At 38.1% G+C, this 20283-nt stretch overlaps 3 protein-coding genes across 3 annotated transcripts; all 3 read left to right on the top strand.

Annotated features, from left to right (window-relative positions):
- Positions 1-1116: 1116 nt before the first annotated feature.
- LOC110146534 (taste receptor type 2 member 42-like) lies at positions 1117-2046 on the top strand. The gene has a single exon (XM_020907439.2). The coding sequence runs from the start codon at positions 1117-1119 to the stop codon at positions 2044-2046; it is 930 nt and encodes a 309-aa protein (XP_020763098.2).
- Positions 2047-10725: 8679 nt separating this feature from the next.
- On the top strand, positions 10726-11664 carry LOC139030674 (taste receptor type 2 member 42-like). The gene has a single exon (XM_070454174.1). It carries the CDS (start codon positions 10726-10728, stop codon positions 11662-11664), a length of 939 nt encoding a protein of 312 aa, XP_070310275.1.
- Positions 11665-18771: 7107 nt separating this feature from the next.
- On the top strand, positions 18772-19739 carry LOC110146533 (taste receptor type 2 member 42-like). Its single transcript, XM_020907438.2, has one exon. It carries the CDS (start codon positions 18801-18803, stop codon positions 19737-19739), a length of 939 nt encoding a protein of 312 aa, XP_020763097.2. The 5' UTR covers positions 18772-18800.
- Positions 19740-20283: the final 544 nt, after the last annotated feature.

The following is a 20283-nucleotide window of genomic DNA, read 5'->3' as shown; positions in this document are numbered from 1 at the left end:
TGAGGAGTGTGACAGCAGCATTGAAAAGGTTGAATTTTTAATGATTTTATTCATTCTGGGGGGGTGTTATCTGGCAACACTTAAATGCTTGAATAATTAACACTAACAATAGAATACCTGCAAACACACCAAGATACAAAGTCTGTAAAGCTCACTTCTGATGCATTAATGGCTTTGGTCAAAATTACTGTTCCTAGAATATAGAACAGATACATTTGTTCACTATTTTCTTATTTAAACTAAAACGGTTTTCTACCTATTCTCTGCCTACTATTTAATTGTGCACGTTACTGAAAGTAAACTTTCAGTCAGACTTTTATTTCAGAAAAGTGTGGGTTTTAGTGTCTTTTTGTAATTGTTCAGCCAGTTCAAATTACTTGCCAGTTTCCTCATGAAATTCTAAATATCTTAAAAATCCAAAGCAGATATCACCTCCCTTTCTCTCCTGGCAATGTTTGTAGTTACCTTTTCCATGTTCACATTACACCCTATTTTTACTTCTATATTGTTATTTCTTTCTGTGTTTTGACTATTTTATAGATTTCCTAATGCTTTCTTTGTTCTTTTTTGTATTAACCTATTCTGCATTTGGAAAAAACTCTGACACAAAGTATAATCATTGAATAATACCTAAATTGCTTAGCTTATTTCTAAATCAAGCTAAGATATTTTGATCCAAATGGTATAGAACTTCTGGTGAGGAGGAAAGTATAATCAGTGAAAAAGAACCTCTCCATATTTGCATGCATATTTGCCTTTAACATTTTCATCACCACCACAAGGGGAAAATTTAAGTCTCTGCCCATGATTAATGGACACACAAACTATTTGGCTTGAAAATTAGTAGCTCTCTCAAAGAAATAAAACCATTTCCATGAAAGTACTTAAGACTGTAAAACTTAGCAGATCTTTCTGGATTGATATTGGCATCACAATCAAAGCAGAAAGGTTCTCTAGGTATGAGACTGTATCCAACAGCAAGAATTCTTCTTCAGACTGGAACTGCAATAAAAGCACTGAAGATAAGGATCAGAAATGAATCATATTCTGCTGTAGCTTTATTCTAAATTTTTCATTGAGACATAGTATTAGTAATCTGGATTTCATCCAGTGGAAATGTTCCCTGGGTTGAGTACACTCTTTCTGATACTGTCAGGAATGGAATTCTTAATTGGAATTCTAGGCAATGTGTTCATTGGACTGGTACTCTGCTCTGAATGCGTTAAGAACCAAAAGACATCTTTATTTGACTTCATCCTCACTGGCTTGGCTATCTCCAGAATCAGCCAACTGTTGGTGTATTTTTTGCAATCACTTATAATGGGACTACATCCACAGGTATTTGCCATTTTTAAACTAGCAAAACCCATTTCTTTACTTTGGAGAATATCTAATCATTTGACTACTTGGCTTGTCACCTGCCTAAGTATTTTCTATCTCCTTAAGATAGCTCATTTCTCCCACTCTCTTTTTTTCTGGCTGAAGTGGAGAATGAACAGAGTCATTCTTGTGATGCTTGCATTTTCTTTGGGCTTTCTGATTTTGGACATTCTATTGCTAGAAACATTTAGTGATCTCTTCTGGAATTTAATAAATGAAGGCAATTTGACTTTAGCTGAAAGTAAAACTCATTATATTAAAATCGAGATTCTTCTTAGTTTCTCCTATTTCGTTCCTATTGTTCTGTCCCTGCTCTCATTGTTTTTTTTATTTCAGTCATTGGTGAAACACACCAGAAATTTGCAGCTCAATTTTGTGGGTTCCAGGGACTTCAGCACAAAGGCCCATAAAAGAGCCATGAAAATGGTGACGTCATTCCTCCTCCTTATCATTGTTCATTTTCTATTCACACAATTGACAAATTGGATGTTTCATAGGTTTTTGGACAATAAGTTCACAAAGTTCATTATGTTAGTACTATATGTCTTTCCTTCGGGCCACTCGTTCATGTTGATTCTGGGAAACAGCCAGTTAAGACAGATAGCCTCAAAGGTACTGAAGCATCTTAAAATCTTCTTGAAAAGACAAAATCCATTGGATTTATAGAAACACTTTTCAGAGTCTTTTCAAAGATGAAAACTTTATGAAGAGATTTTGAGGGTTAATTTCCATTTCTACTGTTTTGTTTTTTCTCTTGGGTTCCTTTAGTTATTTTTGAGCATAACTGACATTTTCCCTAGAACGGGTTGCTTTTGATGATAATTAACACATGGTCATTGGTTACCAATATTTAAAAGTTTCAAATATTCTTTTAAAGAGAGTCAAATTAGATCTCTGAAAAAGATGTGTGTACTTTCAACTCGTATATGGGAGATGAGGCTTGTAACTCTTAAGAAATTAAGATAAATCCTAAACTTGACAAAGTAGAAGATCTATAAAATATTGATAGAAAAGTTAACTAAGCAGCTAAAGTCATAGGTGGTAAAAACATAACCTCATAGCTCAAAAGTCTTAAAAAAAAAAAGGCTTTGCATTGTTATTGGGAGTCTTATTGATAACAAAGAAATAAGATGTTTCAGAATAACAGTGATATTCATAGTGCCGCTGCCAATATAGACGTTATCTGCAAGAAAATGAAAAAGACCTCTTCCTTTCCAATATTTGTTTTTATATTACAATGTTGTATCAATTACATATTTCTTTATCTCTTATGCCTACATCAATCAGTGTTATAAGAACACTACTGCAAAACAGCAAGGTTACCAGTCATCTCCATCTTGAGGTTTTAATAGTTTTTATCACGTTAAAGAAGTGTTCTCCTAGACCAAGCCTATTAATGGTTCTATCTGGATTGAGGGTGAAATTTTATCAGAAGTCTTTTTGATATCTATCCAATAAATTACTTTTATTTCCCTTGGAAAAAAGAATTGTATTCATAGTACAAAATTAAATAAATTATCTTTAAGTAGAAGTTCAAAACATGCTTATATTAATCTTAATTTGAAACCCCAAATCATAAATGATGTATCAGGGCACTTACTAATTTTGCTAAATTCCAGGATATGGAGTATGTATTTTAAGAGTGGTAGAATTCAATATTTCTATCATGTTATGTAATAGAAGTAAACATATATGGAAGAATTATCCTTAATTCAAAATCACTACTGCTCTTACAAAAATATCATAATTACAGTTTGAGAATATATTTTTGTCTGTGTAGATACATTTTCTTGTAATCTGATCAGTAGAGTTCTTAGAGAAACAAAGGGAAACAGGTCAGTACTAAAGACACAGAAATTTTTTAATAGAACATTACATGTTTAGTGTAAATTTTGGTCATGCATGTGTATGCATAGTGTTGTTTTGACTAAAAAAATCTGAATTTATATAAGGTGACTACAAATTGTAAATAAGGTTAAGGATAAGAAAGTTTATAAAATTTCAAAATGATGGTATGAATTTTAATATTGTACAGATGCTATACTTGTATATATCATGGAAATTATTAGAAATAATCCTTTTTAAGGTTTACCTTTGATAAAATCTTTAGATTGTATTAGAGTGAAGAAACAGCTGCAATTAGATGGTGATAAATATGTGATCTATAAGTTAACCTTAATAAAGCCATAGGTAAGGGCACTGCTTTAGGGCTGTTCCCTGAAGCTAGGAATGATGTTAAATTATTAATATTTTTTTCCACCCTCAAACACCATATGTAGGAAACTAAACGGCTAGCAGAGACATTACTTTGCCAACAAAGGTCTGTCTAGTCAAGGCTACAGTTTTTCTAATAGTCATGTATGGATATTGAGAGTTGGACTATAAAGAAAGCTGAGTGCCGAAGAATTGATGCTTTTGAACTGTGGTGTTGGAGAAGATTCTAGAGAGTCCCTTGTACTACATGGAGATCCAACCAGTCCATCCTAAAGAAGATCAGTCCTGAATGTTCTTTGGAAGGGTTGATGTTGAAGCTGAAACTCCAATACTTCAGCCACCTGATGTGAAGAGCTGACTCATTTGAAAAGACCCTGATGCTGGGAAAGATTGAGGACAGGAGGAGAAGGGGACGACAGAGGATGAGATGGTTGGATGGCATCACTGACTCAATGGACATGGGTTTGGGTAGGCTCCGGGAGTTGGTGATGGACAGGGAGGCCTGGCGTGCTGCGGTCCATGAGGTTGCAAAGAGTCAGACACGACTGAGACTGAACTGAACTGAACTGAACTGAAATGCCTAGCACATCTAGACTCTGTGGTGCTTTTGTGTATCTGTTACAATAATGATTCTGATGATGGCTTTAAGGATAAGAAATAGAGTGTCCTACTCAATGCTATGTAGCAGACTGGATAGGTGGAGAGTTTGGGGGAGAATGGGTACATGTATATGTATGGCTGAGTCACTTTGCTGTCTGCCTGAAACTATCACAATATTAATAGGCTATACTCTAACAAAATAAAAAGTTAAAAAATAGTGTCTGTTATAAAAAGTAACTTTCATTTTACAAAATAAAATGTACATATATTGGTTTGGACATTAACTTAGTATTTTACAAAGATTATCATTGTAGTTATCTTGGATTGGTAAAAAATAATGTGCAAATCAAGTTGAATACATTTAGCTGAGTTTGTTTTGTCTTGGATAGTCTTTCATACAAATGACTTAAAGATAATCTTGCACTCTTTACAAGATAATAACCAAAAGTAACACTAAAGTTTTACCTTAGTTTTTTTTTAGTTACTAAATTTAGTTACTAAATTTCTCTTTGGTAAAGTATATAAAGTAATAAGCAAACTTTGCTTCTAATAAGTGAAAGTTCAGGGTAAATGTCTAACTAGGAGTAAGTCCATACTTCTGCAGCAACCTTAGCAAGATGGAATTAAAAGGAATAGAGCCCTATTCTTGTCAAAGAAGTATACCAAAGGGCTAATAAAAGACCAGGCCATAGGCTAGAGTAATTACAGTTGATGTATAGATATTATAAGCTGTATGCTTGAATGGCATCTGAGATCAAGCTCCGCAGCCTTGTAAAGAGACTCTGTGAGTGATGTGGCAGACAAGCTATAATACAAGAAGAGCCCCTCCCAACATATATGTTGCTGGTCCGTCCCATGAAATCTGGAGAAGAAAGACTGAATGATAATAACCTCCTGCTGCTGCTGCTGCTAAGTCGCTTCAATCATGTCCGACTTTGTGCGACCCCATAGACGGCAGCCCACCAGGCTCCTCTGCCCACAGGATTCTCTAGGCAAGAACACTAGAGTGGATTGCCATTTCCTTCCCCAGATAATAACCTACCCTGGGACAAAAAATGTTGGAGTAAGAGGGAGATTAACACTGATTTCTCACTAACCACCTTTTTCTCATCCACCAAATAAATGTTCATTTTAAGAATCTGGGTGTAATCATTTTCATTTCAGTTTGTTCACTCAGGCAACTTGTAGGAGAGGGAAAAATAAACTTTTTATGGATGGAAGAGTGTTATCATTGATCCTTAAGACTAGTGCTGAAGTCAGCTTGTTCTTAGTCATTTTTGTCGTGTTTGACTCTTTGCAACCACATGGACTGTAGTCTGCCAGGCTCCTCTGTCCATGAGGATTCTGCAGCAAGAATACTGGAATGGGTTGCCATTTTCTTCCCCAGGGGATCTTCCCCACCCAGTGATCCAATCCATATCTCTGAAGTCTTCTGCATGCAGGTGGATTCTTCACCACTAGCACTACCTGGGAAGCCTATCTGATAAGACATAAATCAAGCATATCAGGGCATGTTTTCTTGAACCCTGCTGAATGTGCAGATCAGATGGAAACACATAACTTCACTGATGTCTGAGAAAGAGGTGTGCAGATTTCCTAATGTCTCATGTCATTTATCTATTCTCCTCAATAGGTGGCTTCTCCTAGCAAGATCCTGATTAGACCCCATGTCCTCTGAGCCAGGGATATCCTTTGAAGGGGTGCTTGCTTCTCACACAGTCATTCTCAGTTCTGTCATATAAGACACTGGATATGTTGTCTAGAGTATTCTATGTTCTATTAAGAAACTTAAGACCAATCACTACAAAAACAAATTGATTTGAAAGATTTTTTTGATTTATTTGAGGAACATATGTAGGGGAGCCTTTTTTAATCTCCTTGAACACCAATATAAATGCAAGTTCAGAAAACTAAAAAGAAAAAAGCACAACTATTCTTACTTTGTACCAGTGCGGGAAAATTTATGTTGGTAAGTTAGATTGTCTTAGTTTTGTCATGAGGAGGAACCAGGGGATATATCTGCCCTTTAAGGATTTTGGGGAGAACAGAAACCTAATAGCCCTCAGTTACAAAAATGAAAAGAATTCTAAGTGAAACAAAAATGTACCATGAAACAGAAGTGTTTGCAGACAGCAGGGAGTGTGTGCTTGTGCCGTGTGCTCAGTTATGTCTGACTCTTTGCAACCCTACGGGCTGCAGCCCTCCAGGTTCTTCTGTTCATGGAATTTCTCAGACAAGAATACTGGAGTGAGTTGCCATTTCCTTCTCTAGGGGATCTTCCCAACTCAGGGATTGAACATGCATCTCCTGATTCTTCTGCACTGGCAGGTGGAGTCTTTACCACTGTGCCACCTCGGAAGCCCCCTAGCAGTGATTAAGATGAGCAAATATCCTTCAGGTATGAATGATTAAATCCTTGTCCCTTCATGCTGTGGCCCTGGTCCCAGTTGACTGCTTCTTGGCCTAGAATCACTGAAGCCAATGAAACATTGAAGATCCCTTTTACCTGAAAAACACAAAGGCTAGAGCTTTCATTTAGCAACTAGAAAAGAAGTTGTTAAGGTCAATATGTGGAAGCTCTAAGTTGTGATTCAAAAAGAATTAGGAGGTTATATCTTTGCTCGCAAATAAATGGGACATCTTTCTATTAACAGGATCAGAGAGCATCACAATTAGGGGAGCATTTGTTGCTGGCTTCTCTGAGACTATTCGGTTCAGTCGCTCAGGTGTGTCTACCTCTTTGTGACTCTGTCCAACTCTGTTAGTTCTCCCTTGAGCTCGCCCACTGTTCTAACAGCTTCTCCCACTCTAATAAACTGTATTCTCCTCTAATTCTGCCTCATGTCTGAGACTATTGGGAAATCTCAAAATGTGGGCTCAGGGAAGGGAAATTTAACTGAGCAGACCCCCACGGGACCTTCCCTACAGGCCTTCCCTTGTATCCTCTGCTTTAGATCCTTTATGAAGTACCGAGATAATAGTACTTGATGCACATTTTCTGAGTTGTTTTGCTGATGTGAAAACCCCCATCAAATGGAAGGTGGTATCTACTTGATGATTGGTGAGCACATAGCCCCAGGCCTCCTAGAGCTGAGGACTAATAATGTTAACCCCTGTGACATCACCTGGCTACCTCACCATTGGCTAATCAGAGAACTGTGCACAAGCTGGGACATTCCCCTCACCTTGGTTTTGAAAATGCTCTGCTGCAACCCTGGGAATTCAGAACCTCTTAGGGTAGGAGCCACTGTCTCCCTGCAGTAAGCCTTTCTTTGCCTTCAACTCCATTGTTCCAGTTTGTGTGGCCTAGGGCACCGGAACTTGCATTAACAGAAAGGTAACAGAAAGAGGCAAATAGAAAGGTCTCTGATGTAACAGACACAAGGAGGAGACAGGAAGAATTCAAGTCAAAAGAAAGATAATATTAATGATAGAAGGTTTAAAGTTTAATAAGATCTTCAGTTGAGTCACCTTTATTTACATTCACATAAGCAGTAGCTTGTTACTGTATTAGTATTATTCAGTATCACTCCGGATTCAGGATTTTGTTTGAATTAGGCCAAAGTGAACTTCTCTCAATGTGTTTTCTCACTGTTTCTTGGAGGAAATGTAATTCTTCCTACTGACAATTATAAAATCAATGTTCACAAATTTTCTGACTTCAATTATAGTCATTATGCTAAGTTTAGACTGATTTGTTTGGATTGTTATTATAGCATATACATAAATTTAATGAATCATTATCTACCTAAAATTTTTGCAACGATATGCTTTTCATTTAAACATACAATAGCACTTTTTTTTGCATGTATAAATCAATCATTGTAAGAATAAAGGATATAAAGACAGTTCCCCAGGAACTGAGATAGTTCTGCAGTTATGTAGACTTTTTTAAACTGTGATTGTTAACTTGGACTTTGAATTTAACTTATAGTGTATGGCACTTGTGATTTTAAATTTGTTATTATATCCTTTAGACTGAGTTTCTCCTTTAGTGTAAAGTGTGTAACTATGAACTCAAGTGTTTTTTAATGACTGAGCATCTATTGGCTGATTTGCTGTTTTTTGTCACTGCTAAGCCACACCTATCAGTGAAGTCTACTTCTCAGGTAGCCTTCTATACCAGGTCAGAGCATTTCTGAAAACATCAGTGATCTCTAGGCTTTCCTGCTCCCCTGACACAAAATCTAGAGTTTTCTACCCATTTTCAACTCCCTGGGCTTAAAGTAGTTCTCTTTCAAAGACTCTCACATCTTGGTTGTCAGATGTGTACAATGATCTTGATGATTTGGTATGACTTCTGATTTGAACCAGAAGACTAGAGAGCAGTGTTGGTTATTTCAGGTGAGTACAGAAATCTCTCATGAGTTCATATGTTATAAAACTGTCTCTAGTTTTAAAGGGTTTCCATCTTTTCTTGCTCTAATACTAATTTCACCATCAAGTCTTAACTCATTTTCTCTTTTTCTGTGTTCTCAATAGATTACCAACCGAGTTAGCACTCATTCACTTGACAAATAGTTATTGAGGGCCTTCTATTGCCTTATTCTAGGAATTGGAAAGAGATCAGTGGATGACAGAAAATATTTCCTTTCCTCGTGGAGTGTAGGTGACTGCCAAGGTGGCTAAGGTCATATAATATAAGTGCCTGACAATAAGCTTTTGGTTGCTGAAGCATCCATCTCTAGGACCTCTGTCTTTTATTTTCATTGGCTGGGCTATGTGGTTTGTGGGATCCTAGTTCTCTAACCAGGGACTGAAACCACCCCCTCGGCAATGAAACTGTTGGACCCCCAAAGAGTTCCTAAAGGCCTCCATCTCGACAGGACACACTGCCAGCTGTCTACAGCTACTAACAAACACCTAGATGAGATGCCAGGTTGCCCCCAACCCAGGAAGTTTCCCCTTTAGAAAATGCCAGGTAAACTAGATAACTGACTGTTCACTCAAGTGACTCCATTTCTCCCCTCAAGGGCCCTAATACCCCCTCTCATATTTTAATTTCACTATTAAAGAGTGAACTTATGAAACCCTAGGCACCCTACCCTCAATCCTTAAAAGGCAGAGTCCCAGGTGCTTTCTCCGTCTCTCCTCATGACTTCAGTATATGGCCCTGGGTGTATCATGTACCCTCTGGATCTGTGAGTAATAAACTTTGCTTTTTTCCTGATGGTTGCTACTGAAGTGGGTCTTGCACTCATAATAATAACCAAAACAGCCAGTTCAGATACAACACTGGCTGCTGGGGAAATGTCTGTGAGGACTTCCACAGGTAGTTTCAGCCCAGGTGAGTGCCTTAGCATCACACAGAGAGGCTGAGATGGACACGAAATAGGTTGCTTGTCAACCACAGTCACAGTTGGCTCAATGGGCTCGGGGTTCTGTGATGAACTAGAGGGATGAGATGGGGGTGGGCGGTGGGTGGGAGGCTCCAGTTTACAGTCAGGGTTGTAAACCATTGCATTAGAGTTAGTTGTCTGTTGAAGTGAAAATACATTTAACTTATAAATCAATTTTTTAAGAGATGAAGAATTTTATCAAAAGCATAATTAATGAAAAGGAGGACTTACTCCTAATCATCCATCACCTGCTTTTCTTTGGCTTTTTTCTTAGTATTTTTTCCTCTCAATTGATGATAGCTAATTCAGAATCAAATAGGCAGTAGCTCATTGGAAACAAAGTTCAAAAATTCACAGTAGGAGCTCAGATAGAGGTATGATTTTGGTACCTTTGCACATTATCTGGAAGATCACTTCCCTTTTAATCTATCTCTTTAAGAAATCTTAAAAAACTTCAAACCCTAAGCCAGTTGTCTTTGTCCTTAGGAAATGAGAATTAACTATCGACTATAGATTTTGTAACACCATCCTTGGTGTTGCAACTGCATTTTGCTCGAATTTTTGTCATATACAACAGTAATAGTTTATTTAAAGTTATTTCTTCCATGACTCTGTGAGATCGTATATACTGCTTCTCTTCATTATGTTTCGTTCATCTGTAACAGTATTTGAAATGTTATGGGTTTTATTAAATGAAATCGATGAGAAATGCTTCTATTTTGGAGGTTATTTTCTGAGAATACCATTAAAATTGAGAAACGTGAATCCAAATGGCATTGGGTTTCTGGTGAGAAAAGAAGTACAAATGAGTGTAAAGAAATCTGTCTTACATTTGCCTGTTTGCATACCTGATTTTCCTTTTCCAGATGTCTCCACAAGTGGAAAATTGCTGCCAGCTCCAATGATGAGTGTGAACATTCACTGCTTAATTTGGAAATCAGTAGCCGATGGAAGCAATATTCAAATTTTCCATTGAGAGTAATGGGAGTGGATCTCCTTGCATAAATTTCAGAACAATGGTTAGAATAAAAGAGAAAGGTCTTTGTGAAGATATGTGAGATGGTATCTGAGTTTCACTAAGTATTTTTGAAAAGGATCAAACTGGGTATCATTCTACAACCCTTGGATAGCAACAATATCTAGAAAAAATCAGTGAAAAATAGTATTAGCTTTCTGAATTCTTTCTACAGAAATGCCATCTGGAATTGAAAATGCTTTTCTGGTAGCAACAATAGGAGGATTCCTGATTGGAATGTTGGGGAATGGGTTCATTATAGTAGTCAACTGCATCGACCTGGTGAAGAGACGAAAGCTCTCATCAGCTGACTGCATCCTCACAGGCCTGGCTATCTCCAGAATCAGTCAACTTTGGGTAATACTATGTGACTCATTTTTATTGGTCCTATGGCCACACCTATATGCCATTGATAAACTAACAAAAGTTGTTAATATTTTTTGGATACTGTCCAATCACCTAGCTACTTGGTTTGCCACCTGTCTAAGTGTTTTCTACTTCTTTAAAGTAGCCAACTTCTCCCACCCCTGCTTCACTTGGCTACGGTGGCGAATTCGTAGTGTGGTACTGGTGCTTCTCTTGGGGTCTTTGTCCTTACTGTTTGTGAACTCTGAATCAACATATACGTTTAATCATATCTCAACTAACAGCTACAAAATATATACAAGAAACTCAACGTGGTCCTCAGATCTAAGTGAAACTCATTATCTTCACCATTTGATTGTTTTTAACTTCATCAACTTAATCCCCTTTCTTCTGTCCCTGACTTCACTGCTCCTCTTATCTCTCTCCTTGATGAGACACATCAGGAATTTGCAGCTCAACCCCAGCTCAAAGGATCTCAGCACAGAGGCCCATAAAAGAGCCATGAAAATGGTGATGTCTTTCCTCTTCTTCTTCATCATTCATGTTTCTTCCATCTTATTAACAGGTTGGGTTTTCCTTAAACTGCGGGGATGTCTCGCCAAATTGGTGGTTGTGTTAACTTCGACTGTTTTTCCTTCAAGCCACCCCTTTATCCTAATTTTGGGAAATAGCAAACTGAGACAAAATGTGGTAGGACTGCTGTGGTATCTGAACTGCCACCCGAAAAGAGTGAAATCTTTAGCTTCATAGATTTATCCAGAATTTTCTATATTCCAAGAGCATTGAATTAATCAAGAGACATTGAAGATAAATTTTAACTTCTGTTTTTCTCACTGGATTCCTTTAGATTCTACTGAGCATCAGAAACTTTCCCTAGAATGGCCTATAAACTGACAATCTACTCACAGAGGTGAACTGATATTTTAAAAAAGCAAGCATCACTGGCATCATAAGACTTGCTATTAGTGAAAAAAATTTGAGCAATATAAATATAAAATATATAGTGCAATATGTATTAATCTTATATATGTTGGAAAATATGTATTATAGTCATATGTAAGAAAAAAAACATGAGTATTTAGACATGCAAATCTTCTCCAAGGTAGAGCAGGTGAAATATTTGTATAAAATTAAGCTAAAAATAAATCAAGGGAGTTTCCCTGGTGGCTCAGTGGTGGAGAGTCTGTCTGCCAGTGCAGGAGACTTGGGTTCCATCTCTGACATGGGAAGGTCCCACATGTCACAGAGCACCTGGGCCCTTGCACACAACTATTGAGTCTGTGCCCTGGAGCCTAGAAGCCACAACTACTGAACCCATGTGCTATAACTGCTGAAGCCTGTGTGCCCTACAGCCCCTGGTCGGCAACAAGAGAAGCCACCACAATGAGAAGGCCACTCTCCACAACTAGAGCAAAGCCTGCACAGCAATGAAGACCAGGAAAGTCCAAAATGAAAAATAAAGAAGCTAAATTATAAAAAATAGATAAAGCAAGGACTAAAAATGTTGGAAGCACAGGACCTAATTTTTCTTAGGACAAAATGAGGACAGTAGCCCTGGATTCAGCACCTCAGATAGCTCTGAGACCGCTCCATAGAGGCAGGAGAGAAGGTCAGTATAGAAGTGATTTTGGTGAAGGGGAAATATATGCAATCAAGCACATATTTTTGCAGAAGTTTTCTGCTAGTTGCAAAGAGCAGTCATCACCATGAAGGACTGTAGTGCTTTTTTTTTTTATATGAAGAGATATAAGAACTGAGCTCATAAAGTTGTTTCTTGGAAATACCTAACACTCTGAAGACCTGTTCTGCCAGTTTTCCCCTGAGCTCAGAGGGCCTTATTTCTGCACTCTACCCTGAACTCCTAAAGGGAGTGCTGAAAAAATCAGCAGCTGCAACAGTAGATGACTTAATCCTTATAGAGGTAGATAGCAAGTGACTTTTGTAGTTGACATAGACAAAAGAGCTTTAAAACAAAGAAGCAGACTGTTATTAGGAATCCAAGTTGACTAGCCACGACTTTGCAGAATAAGAAAAAATTAACTGAACTTGTAAAAAGATTCTGAATAATTATTCCCTAAGTGTATAATGATACTTTTATGTCTACTTAATATTTTTCTGTCTCCTTTATATTGATCAAAATCAAACTTTGATAACAAATGTGTGTGTGTGTGTGTGTGTGTGTGTGTGTGTGTAAGAATTGTATGAACACTCATGTCCTTTGTCAGAGAGAAAAAAAAATTCACCAAGGACAAAAACAAAAAAGAAAGTTTACAAGATAATATTACCTATTTGTAGAATTTTCAGACATGTTTATGTGTGTGTGTGTGTGTGTGTGTGTGTGTGTGTGTGTATGTGGACATGTTTATGTTTAGTGCTGACTTGATGCTTATAATAATTAAAATAAAAAAAAGCAGGGCTTCCCTGGTGGCTCAGCTGGCAAAGAATCTGCTGACAATGTAGGGGACCTGGGTTTGATCCCTGGGTTGGGAAGATCCCCTAAGAAGGGAAGGGCTACCCACTCCAGTATTCTGGCCTGGAGAATTCCAGGGACTGTATAGTCTACAGGGTTGCAAAGAGTCAGACAGGACTGGGGGACTTTCACTTCGTTTACCTTCACAAAAGCAGCTGAAAATATACATCTTAAGGCCAGTCAGTTCAGTTCAATCACTCAATCATGTCCGGCTCTTTGCAACCCCATGGACTGAAGCACACCAGAGTTCTCTATCCATCCCCAACTTCCGGAGCTTACTCAAACTCATGTCCATTGAGTCGGTGATGCCATCCAACCATCTCATCCTCTATCATCCCTTCACCTCCTGTCTTCAAACTTTTCCAGCAACAGGGTCTTTTCCAATGAGTCAGTCAGAGGTGACCTGACAGTCATCAGGTGGCCAGAGTATTGGAGCTTCAGCTTCAGCATCAGTCCTTCTAATGAATATTCAGGACTGATTTCCTTTAGGATTGACTGGTTTGATCTCCTTGCTGTCCAAGGGACTCTCAAGAGTCTTCTCTGGCAACACAGTTCAAAAGCATCAATTTTTCATTGCTCAGCTTTCTTTATACTCCAACTCTCACATTCACACATGACTACTGCAAAAACCATAGCTTTGACTAGACAAACCATTGTCGGCAAAGAAATATCTCTGCCTTTAAATATGCTGTCTATATTGGTCATAGCTATTCTTTCAAGGAGCAAGTGTCTTTTAATTTCATTGCTGCAGTCACCATTTACAGTGATTTAGGAGCCCCCCAAAATAAAGTCTCTCACTGCTTCCATTGTTTCCCCATCTATTTGCCATGAAGTGATAGGACCAGATGTCATAATCTGTTTATTGAATGCTGACTTTTAAGCCAAGTTTTCACTCTTCTATTTCACTTTTATCAAGAGGCTCTTTAGTTCCTCTTCACTTTCTGCCATAAGGGTGGTACCATCTGCATATCTGAGGTTATTGATATTTCTCCCAGCAATCTTGATTCCAGCTTGTGCTTCATCCAGCCCTGCATTTTGATTGATGTACTCAGCATAGAAGTTAAATAAGCAGGGTGACAATATACAGCCTTTACCTACTCTTTTCCCAATTTGGAACCAGTCTACTGTTCCATGTCTGGTTCTAAGTGTTGCTTCTTGACCGGCATACAGATTTTTCAGGAAGCAGCTAAGGTGTCCAGTATACCTTTCTTCCACAATTTGTTGTGATCCACACAGTCATAGGCTTTGGCATAGTCAATAGAGCAGAAGCAGATGCTTTTTCTGTAACTCTCCTGCTTTTTTGATGATCCAACAGATGTTGGCAATTTGATCTCTGGTTTCTCTGCCTTTTCTAAATCCAGCTTGAAAATTTGGAAGTTCACGGTTCATGTACTGTTGAAGCCTGGCTTGGAGAACTTTGAGAATTACACTGCTAGTGTGTTAGGTGAGTGAAATTGTATCATAGTTTGAACATTCTTTGGCATTGCCTTTCTTCTGAATTGGAATGAACACTGACCTTTACCAGTCCTGTGGCCACTGCTGAGTTTTCCAAATTTGCTGGCATATTGAGTGTAGCATTTAACAGCATCTTCTTTCAGGATTTGAAATAGCTCAAATGGAATTCCATCTACTCCACTAGCTTTGTTCATAGTGATTCTTCCTAAGGACCACTTTGCATTTTACCATGTCTGGCTCTAGGTCAGTGATCACACCATCATGATTATCTGGGTTGAGATCTTTTTTGTATAGTTCTTCTGTGTATTCTTGTCACTCCTTCTTAATATCTTCTGCTTCTGTTAGGTCCATAGCATTTCTGCCCTTTATTGAGCCCATCTTTGCATGAAATGTTCCCTTGGTATCTCTAATTTCCTTGAAGAGATCTCTAGTCTTTCCCATTCTATTGTTTTCCTCTATTTCTTTGCACTGATCACTGAAGAAGGCTTTCTTATCTCTCCTTGCTATTCCCTTGGAACTCTGCATTCAAATAGGTATATCTTTCATTTTCTGCTTTACCTTTCACTTCTCTTCTTATCACACCTATTTGGAAGCCCTCCTCAAACAACCATTTTGCCTTTTTGTGTTTCTTTTTCTTGGGGATGGTCTTGATCACTGCCTCTTATACAATGTCACTGACCTCTGGCCATAGTTCTTCAGGCACTCTCTCTAGCAGATCTAATCCCTTGAATCTATTTGTCACTTTCACTGTATAATCATAAGGGATTTGATTTAAGTCATACCTGAATGGTCTAGTGGTTTTCCCTAATTTTTTCAATTTAAGTCTGAATTTGGCAATAAGGAGTTCATGATCTGAGCCACAGTCAGCTCCTGGCCTTGTTTTGCTGACTGTATAGAGCTTCTCCATCTTTGGCTGCAAAGAGCATAATCAATCAAGTGGACCTTAGGAAGCATCACTATGAACAAAGCTAGTGGATGTGATGAAATTCCAGTTGAGCTATTTCAAATCCTGAAAGATGATGCTGTGAAAGTGCTGCACTCAATATGCCAGCAAATTTGGAAAACTCAGCAGTGGCCACAGGACTGGAAAAGGTCAGTGTTCATTCCAATTCAGAAGAAAGGCAATGCCAAAGAATGTTCAAACTACCTCACTGTTGAATTCGTCTCACATGCTAGCAAAGTAATGCTCAAAATTCTCCAAGCCAGGCTTCAGGAGTACGTGAACTATGAACTTCCAGATGTTCAAGCTGGATTTAGAAAAGGCAGAGGAACCAGAGATCAAATTGCCAACATCTGTTGGATCATCAAAAAAGCAAGAGATTTTCAGAAAAACATCTACTTCTGCTTTACTGACTATGCCAAAGCCTTTGACTGTGTGGATCACAACAAATTGTGGAAAATTCTGAAAGAGATGGGAATACCAGACTACCTGACCTGCCTCCTGAGAAATCTGTATGCAGGTCAAGAAGCAAGAGTTAGAACCAAACATGGAACAACAGACTGGTTCCAAATTGGCAAAGGAGTACATCAAATCTGCATGCTGTTACCCTGGTTATTTAACTTATATTCAGAGTACCTCATGAGAAATGCTGGGCTGGATGAAGCACAAGCTGGAATCAAGATTTCTGGGAGAAATGTGAATTACCTCAGATATGCAGATGACACCACCCTTATGGCAGAAAGTGAAGAAAAACTAAAGAGACTCTTGATGAAAGTGATAAAGGAAAGTGGAAAAGTTTGCTTAAAGTTCAACATTCAGAAAACTAAGATGGTGGCAACTGGTCCCATCACTTCATGGCAAATAGATGGGGGAAAATGGAAACCATGATAGACTTTATTATTTGGGCTCCAAAATCACTGCAGATGGTGACTGCAGCCATGAAATTGAAAGATGCTTACTTCTTGGAAGAAAAGCTATAACCAACCTAGGCAGCATATTAAAAAGCAGAGACATTCCTTTACCAAGAAAGGTCCATCTAGTCAAAGCTATGGTATTTGCAGTATTCATAGATGGATGTGTGAGTTGGGAGTATAAAGAAAGCTGAGCGCTGAAAAATTAATGCTTTTGAACAGTGGTGTTGGAGAAGACTCTTGAGAGTCCTTTGGACATCAAGGACATCCACCAGTTCATCCTAAAGGAAATCAGTCCTGAATATTCTTTGGAAGGACTGATGCTGAAGCTGAAACTCTGATCCTTTGGCGCCCTGATGGGAAGAACTGACTCATTGGAAAAGACCCTGATGCTGGGAAAGATTGAAGGCAAGAGGTGAAGGGGACAACAGAGGAAGAGATGGTTGGATGGCATCACTGACATAATGGACATGAGTTTGAGTAAGCTCCAGGAGTTGGTGATGGACAGGGAATCCTGGTGTGTTGCAGTCCATGTTGCAGACTCGCAAAGAGTCAGACATGACTGAGCGACTGAAATGAACTGAACTGAATGACACTGGTGATGGTGCTCAGTTGCTCAGTCTGAGCATTTGTGTGTCTGACTATTTGCCACCCCAAGGACTGCAGCAATCCAGGCTCCTCTGTCCTCCTTAATTCCCGGAGTTTGCTTAAATTCATGTCCATTGAGTTGGTGATGCTATCTAATTATCTCATCCTCTACCACCTTCTTCTGTCTTCAGTCTGGAACAGATTAGGGTCTTTCCAATGAGTTGCTCTTCACATCAGGTGGCCAAAGTATTGGAGCTTCAGCTTCAGCATCAGTCCTTCCATTGAATACTCAGGGTTGATTTCCTTTAGGATTGACTGATATTCTTGCAGTACATAGGCATATATGTATATATGATATATGTCCATAGTATATATATGTCCATAGTCATAGGCATATATATATATATATGTATGATTCCTTAGGTGACTGCAGTTTACAGTCACATTCAAAAACCATTGTATTAGTTACCTGTTTGTTGAAGTGAAAATACATTTTACTGTAAATCAATTTATTATGATGAAGAATTTTATCAAAAGCAGAATTAATGAAAAGGATACCCTCCTTCCTATTTATCCATCTCCTGCTTTTTAAAAAAATTTTTTCTTAGTATTTTTACCTCTCAGTTGATAATTGCTAATTCAGAATCAAATAGGCCCTAGCTCACTGGAAACAAAGTTCAAAAATTCACAGTAGGAGCTCAGATAGAGGTATGATTTTGGTACCTTTTCACACTATTCTGGAAGATCACTTCCCTTTTAATCTATTTCCTCAAGAAATCTTAAAAAGCTTCAAGCCCTAAGCCAGTTGTCTTTGTCCTTAGGAAATGAGAATTAACTATCGACTATAGATTTTGTAGCACCATCCTTGGTGTTGTAGCTGCATTTTGGTCAAACTTTTGTCATATTCAACAGCAATAATTTATTTAAAATTACTTTTTCCATGACTCTGTGAGGTCCTTACTTCTCTTTATTAGGTTTCTTTCATCTGTAACGGTATCTGAAATGTTATGAATTTCATTAAATGAAATCAATGAATAATGCTTCTATTTCAGAGGTTATTTTCTGAGAATACTATGAAAATTAAGAAACTTGAATCCAAATGGCATTGAGTTTCTGTTGAGAAAGGAAATACAAATGAGTGTAAAGAAATCTGTCTCACATTTGCATGTTTGCATACCTGACTTTCCTTTTCCAGATGTCTCCACAAGTGGAAAATTGCTGCCAGCACCAATGATGACTGGGCACATTCAAGGCTTAATCTGGAAATCAGTAGCTGATTGAAAGCAATGTTCAAGTTTTCCATTTAGAGTTATAGGAGTGGATCTCCTTGCATAAATTTCAGAACTATTGCTGGAATAAAAGAGAAAGGTCTTTATGAAGATATGTGAGATGGTATCTGAGTTTCATTAAGCATTTTTGAAAAGGAGCAAACTGGGTATCATTCTACAACACTTGGACAGCAACAACAACAAAAAGAAATCATTGATAAATAGTATCAGCTTTCTGGATTCTTTCTACAGAAATGCCATCTGGAATTGAAAATGCTTTTCTGGTAGCAACAATAGGAGGATTCCTGATTGGAATGTTGGGGAATGGGTTCATTGTACTAGTTAACTGCATCAACCTGGTGAAGAGACAAAAGCTCTCATCAGCTGACTGCATCCTCACAGGCCTGGCTATCTCCAGAATCAGTCAACTTTGGGTAATACTATGTGATTCATTTTTATTGGTCCTATGGCCACACCTATACGCCATTGATAAACTAACAAAAGTTGTTAGCATTTTTTGGACATTGTCTAATCACCTAGCTACCTGGTTTGCCACCTGTCTAAGTGTTTTCTACTTCTTTAAAGTAGCCAGCTTCTCCCACCGCTGCTTCACTTGGCTGCAGTGGCGAATTCGTAGTGTGGTACTGGTGCTTCTCTTGGGATCTTTGTCCTTACTGTTTTTGAACTTTGAATTAATAGATATGTTTAATAGTGTCTGGACTAGTGGCTACAAAATATATGCAAAAAACTCAACGTGGTCCTCAGATGTAAGTGAAACTCATTATCTTCACCATTTGATTGTTTTTAACTTCATCAACTTAATCCCCTTTCTTCTGTCCCTGACTTCACTGCTCCTCTTATCTCTCTCCTTGATGAGACACATCAGGAATTTGCAGCTCAACCCCAGCTCAAAGGATCTCAGCACAGAGGCCCATAAAAGAGCTATGAAAATGGTGATGTCTTTCCTCTTCTTCTTCATCATTCATGTTTCTTCCATCTTATTAACAGGTTGGGTTTTCCTTAAACTGCGGGGATGTCTGGCCAAATTGGTGGTTGTGTTAACTTCGACTGTTTTTCCATCAAGCCACTCCTTTATCCTAATTTTGGGAAATAGCAAACTGAGACAAAATGTGGTAGGACTGCTGTGGTATCTGAACTGCCACCCAAAAAGAGTGAAATCTTTAGCTTCATAGATTTATCCAGAATTTTCTATATTCCAAGAGCATTGAATTAATCAAGAGACATTAAAGATGCATTTTAACTTCTGTTTTTCTCACTGAATTCCTTTAGATTCTACTAAGCATCAGAAACTTTCCCTAGAATGGTCTATAAACTAACAATCTACTCACAGAGGTGAATTGATTCTTTTAAAAAGCAAGCACCATTGGCATCATAAGACTTTCTACTAGTGAAAAAATATTTGAGCAATATAAATACAAAATATATAGTGTAATATGTATTAATTTTATAAATCTTGGAAAATATGTACTATAGTCATATGTAAGGAAAAAAATGAATATTTAGACATGCAAATCCTTTCCAACGTAGAGCAGGTGAAATATTTGTATAAAATTAAGCTAAAAATAAATCAAGGGGGCTTCAATGGTTGCTCAGTGGTGGAGAGTCTGCCTGCCAGTGCAGGAGACTCGGGTTCCATCTCTGACTCTGGAAGTCCCCACGTGTTTTGGAGCAACTGCGCCCTTGCCCACAACCACTAAGCCTGTGCCCTGGAGCCTG

This window comes from Odocoileus virginianus, chromosome 23 (assembly GCF_023699985.2).
Source record: "Odocoileus virginianus isolate 20LAN1187 ecotype Illinois chromosome 23, Ovbor_1.2, whole genome shotgun sequence".
NCBI lineage: Eukaryota > Metazoa > Chordata > Mammalia > Artiodactyla > Cervidae > Odocoileus > Odocoileus virginianus.
The sequence above is the reverse complement of the archived record's forward strand: the minus strand, read 5'-3'. Positions and strand labels throughout refer to the sequence as shown.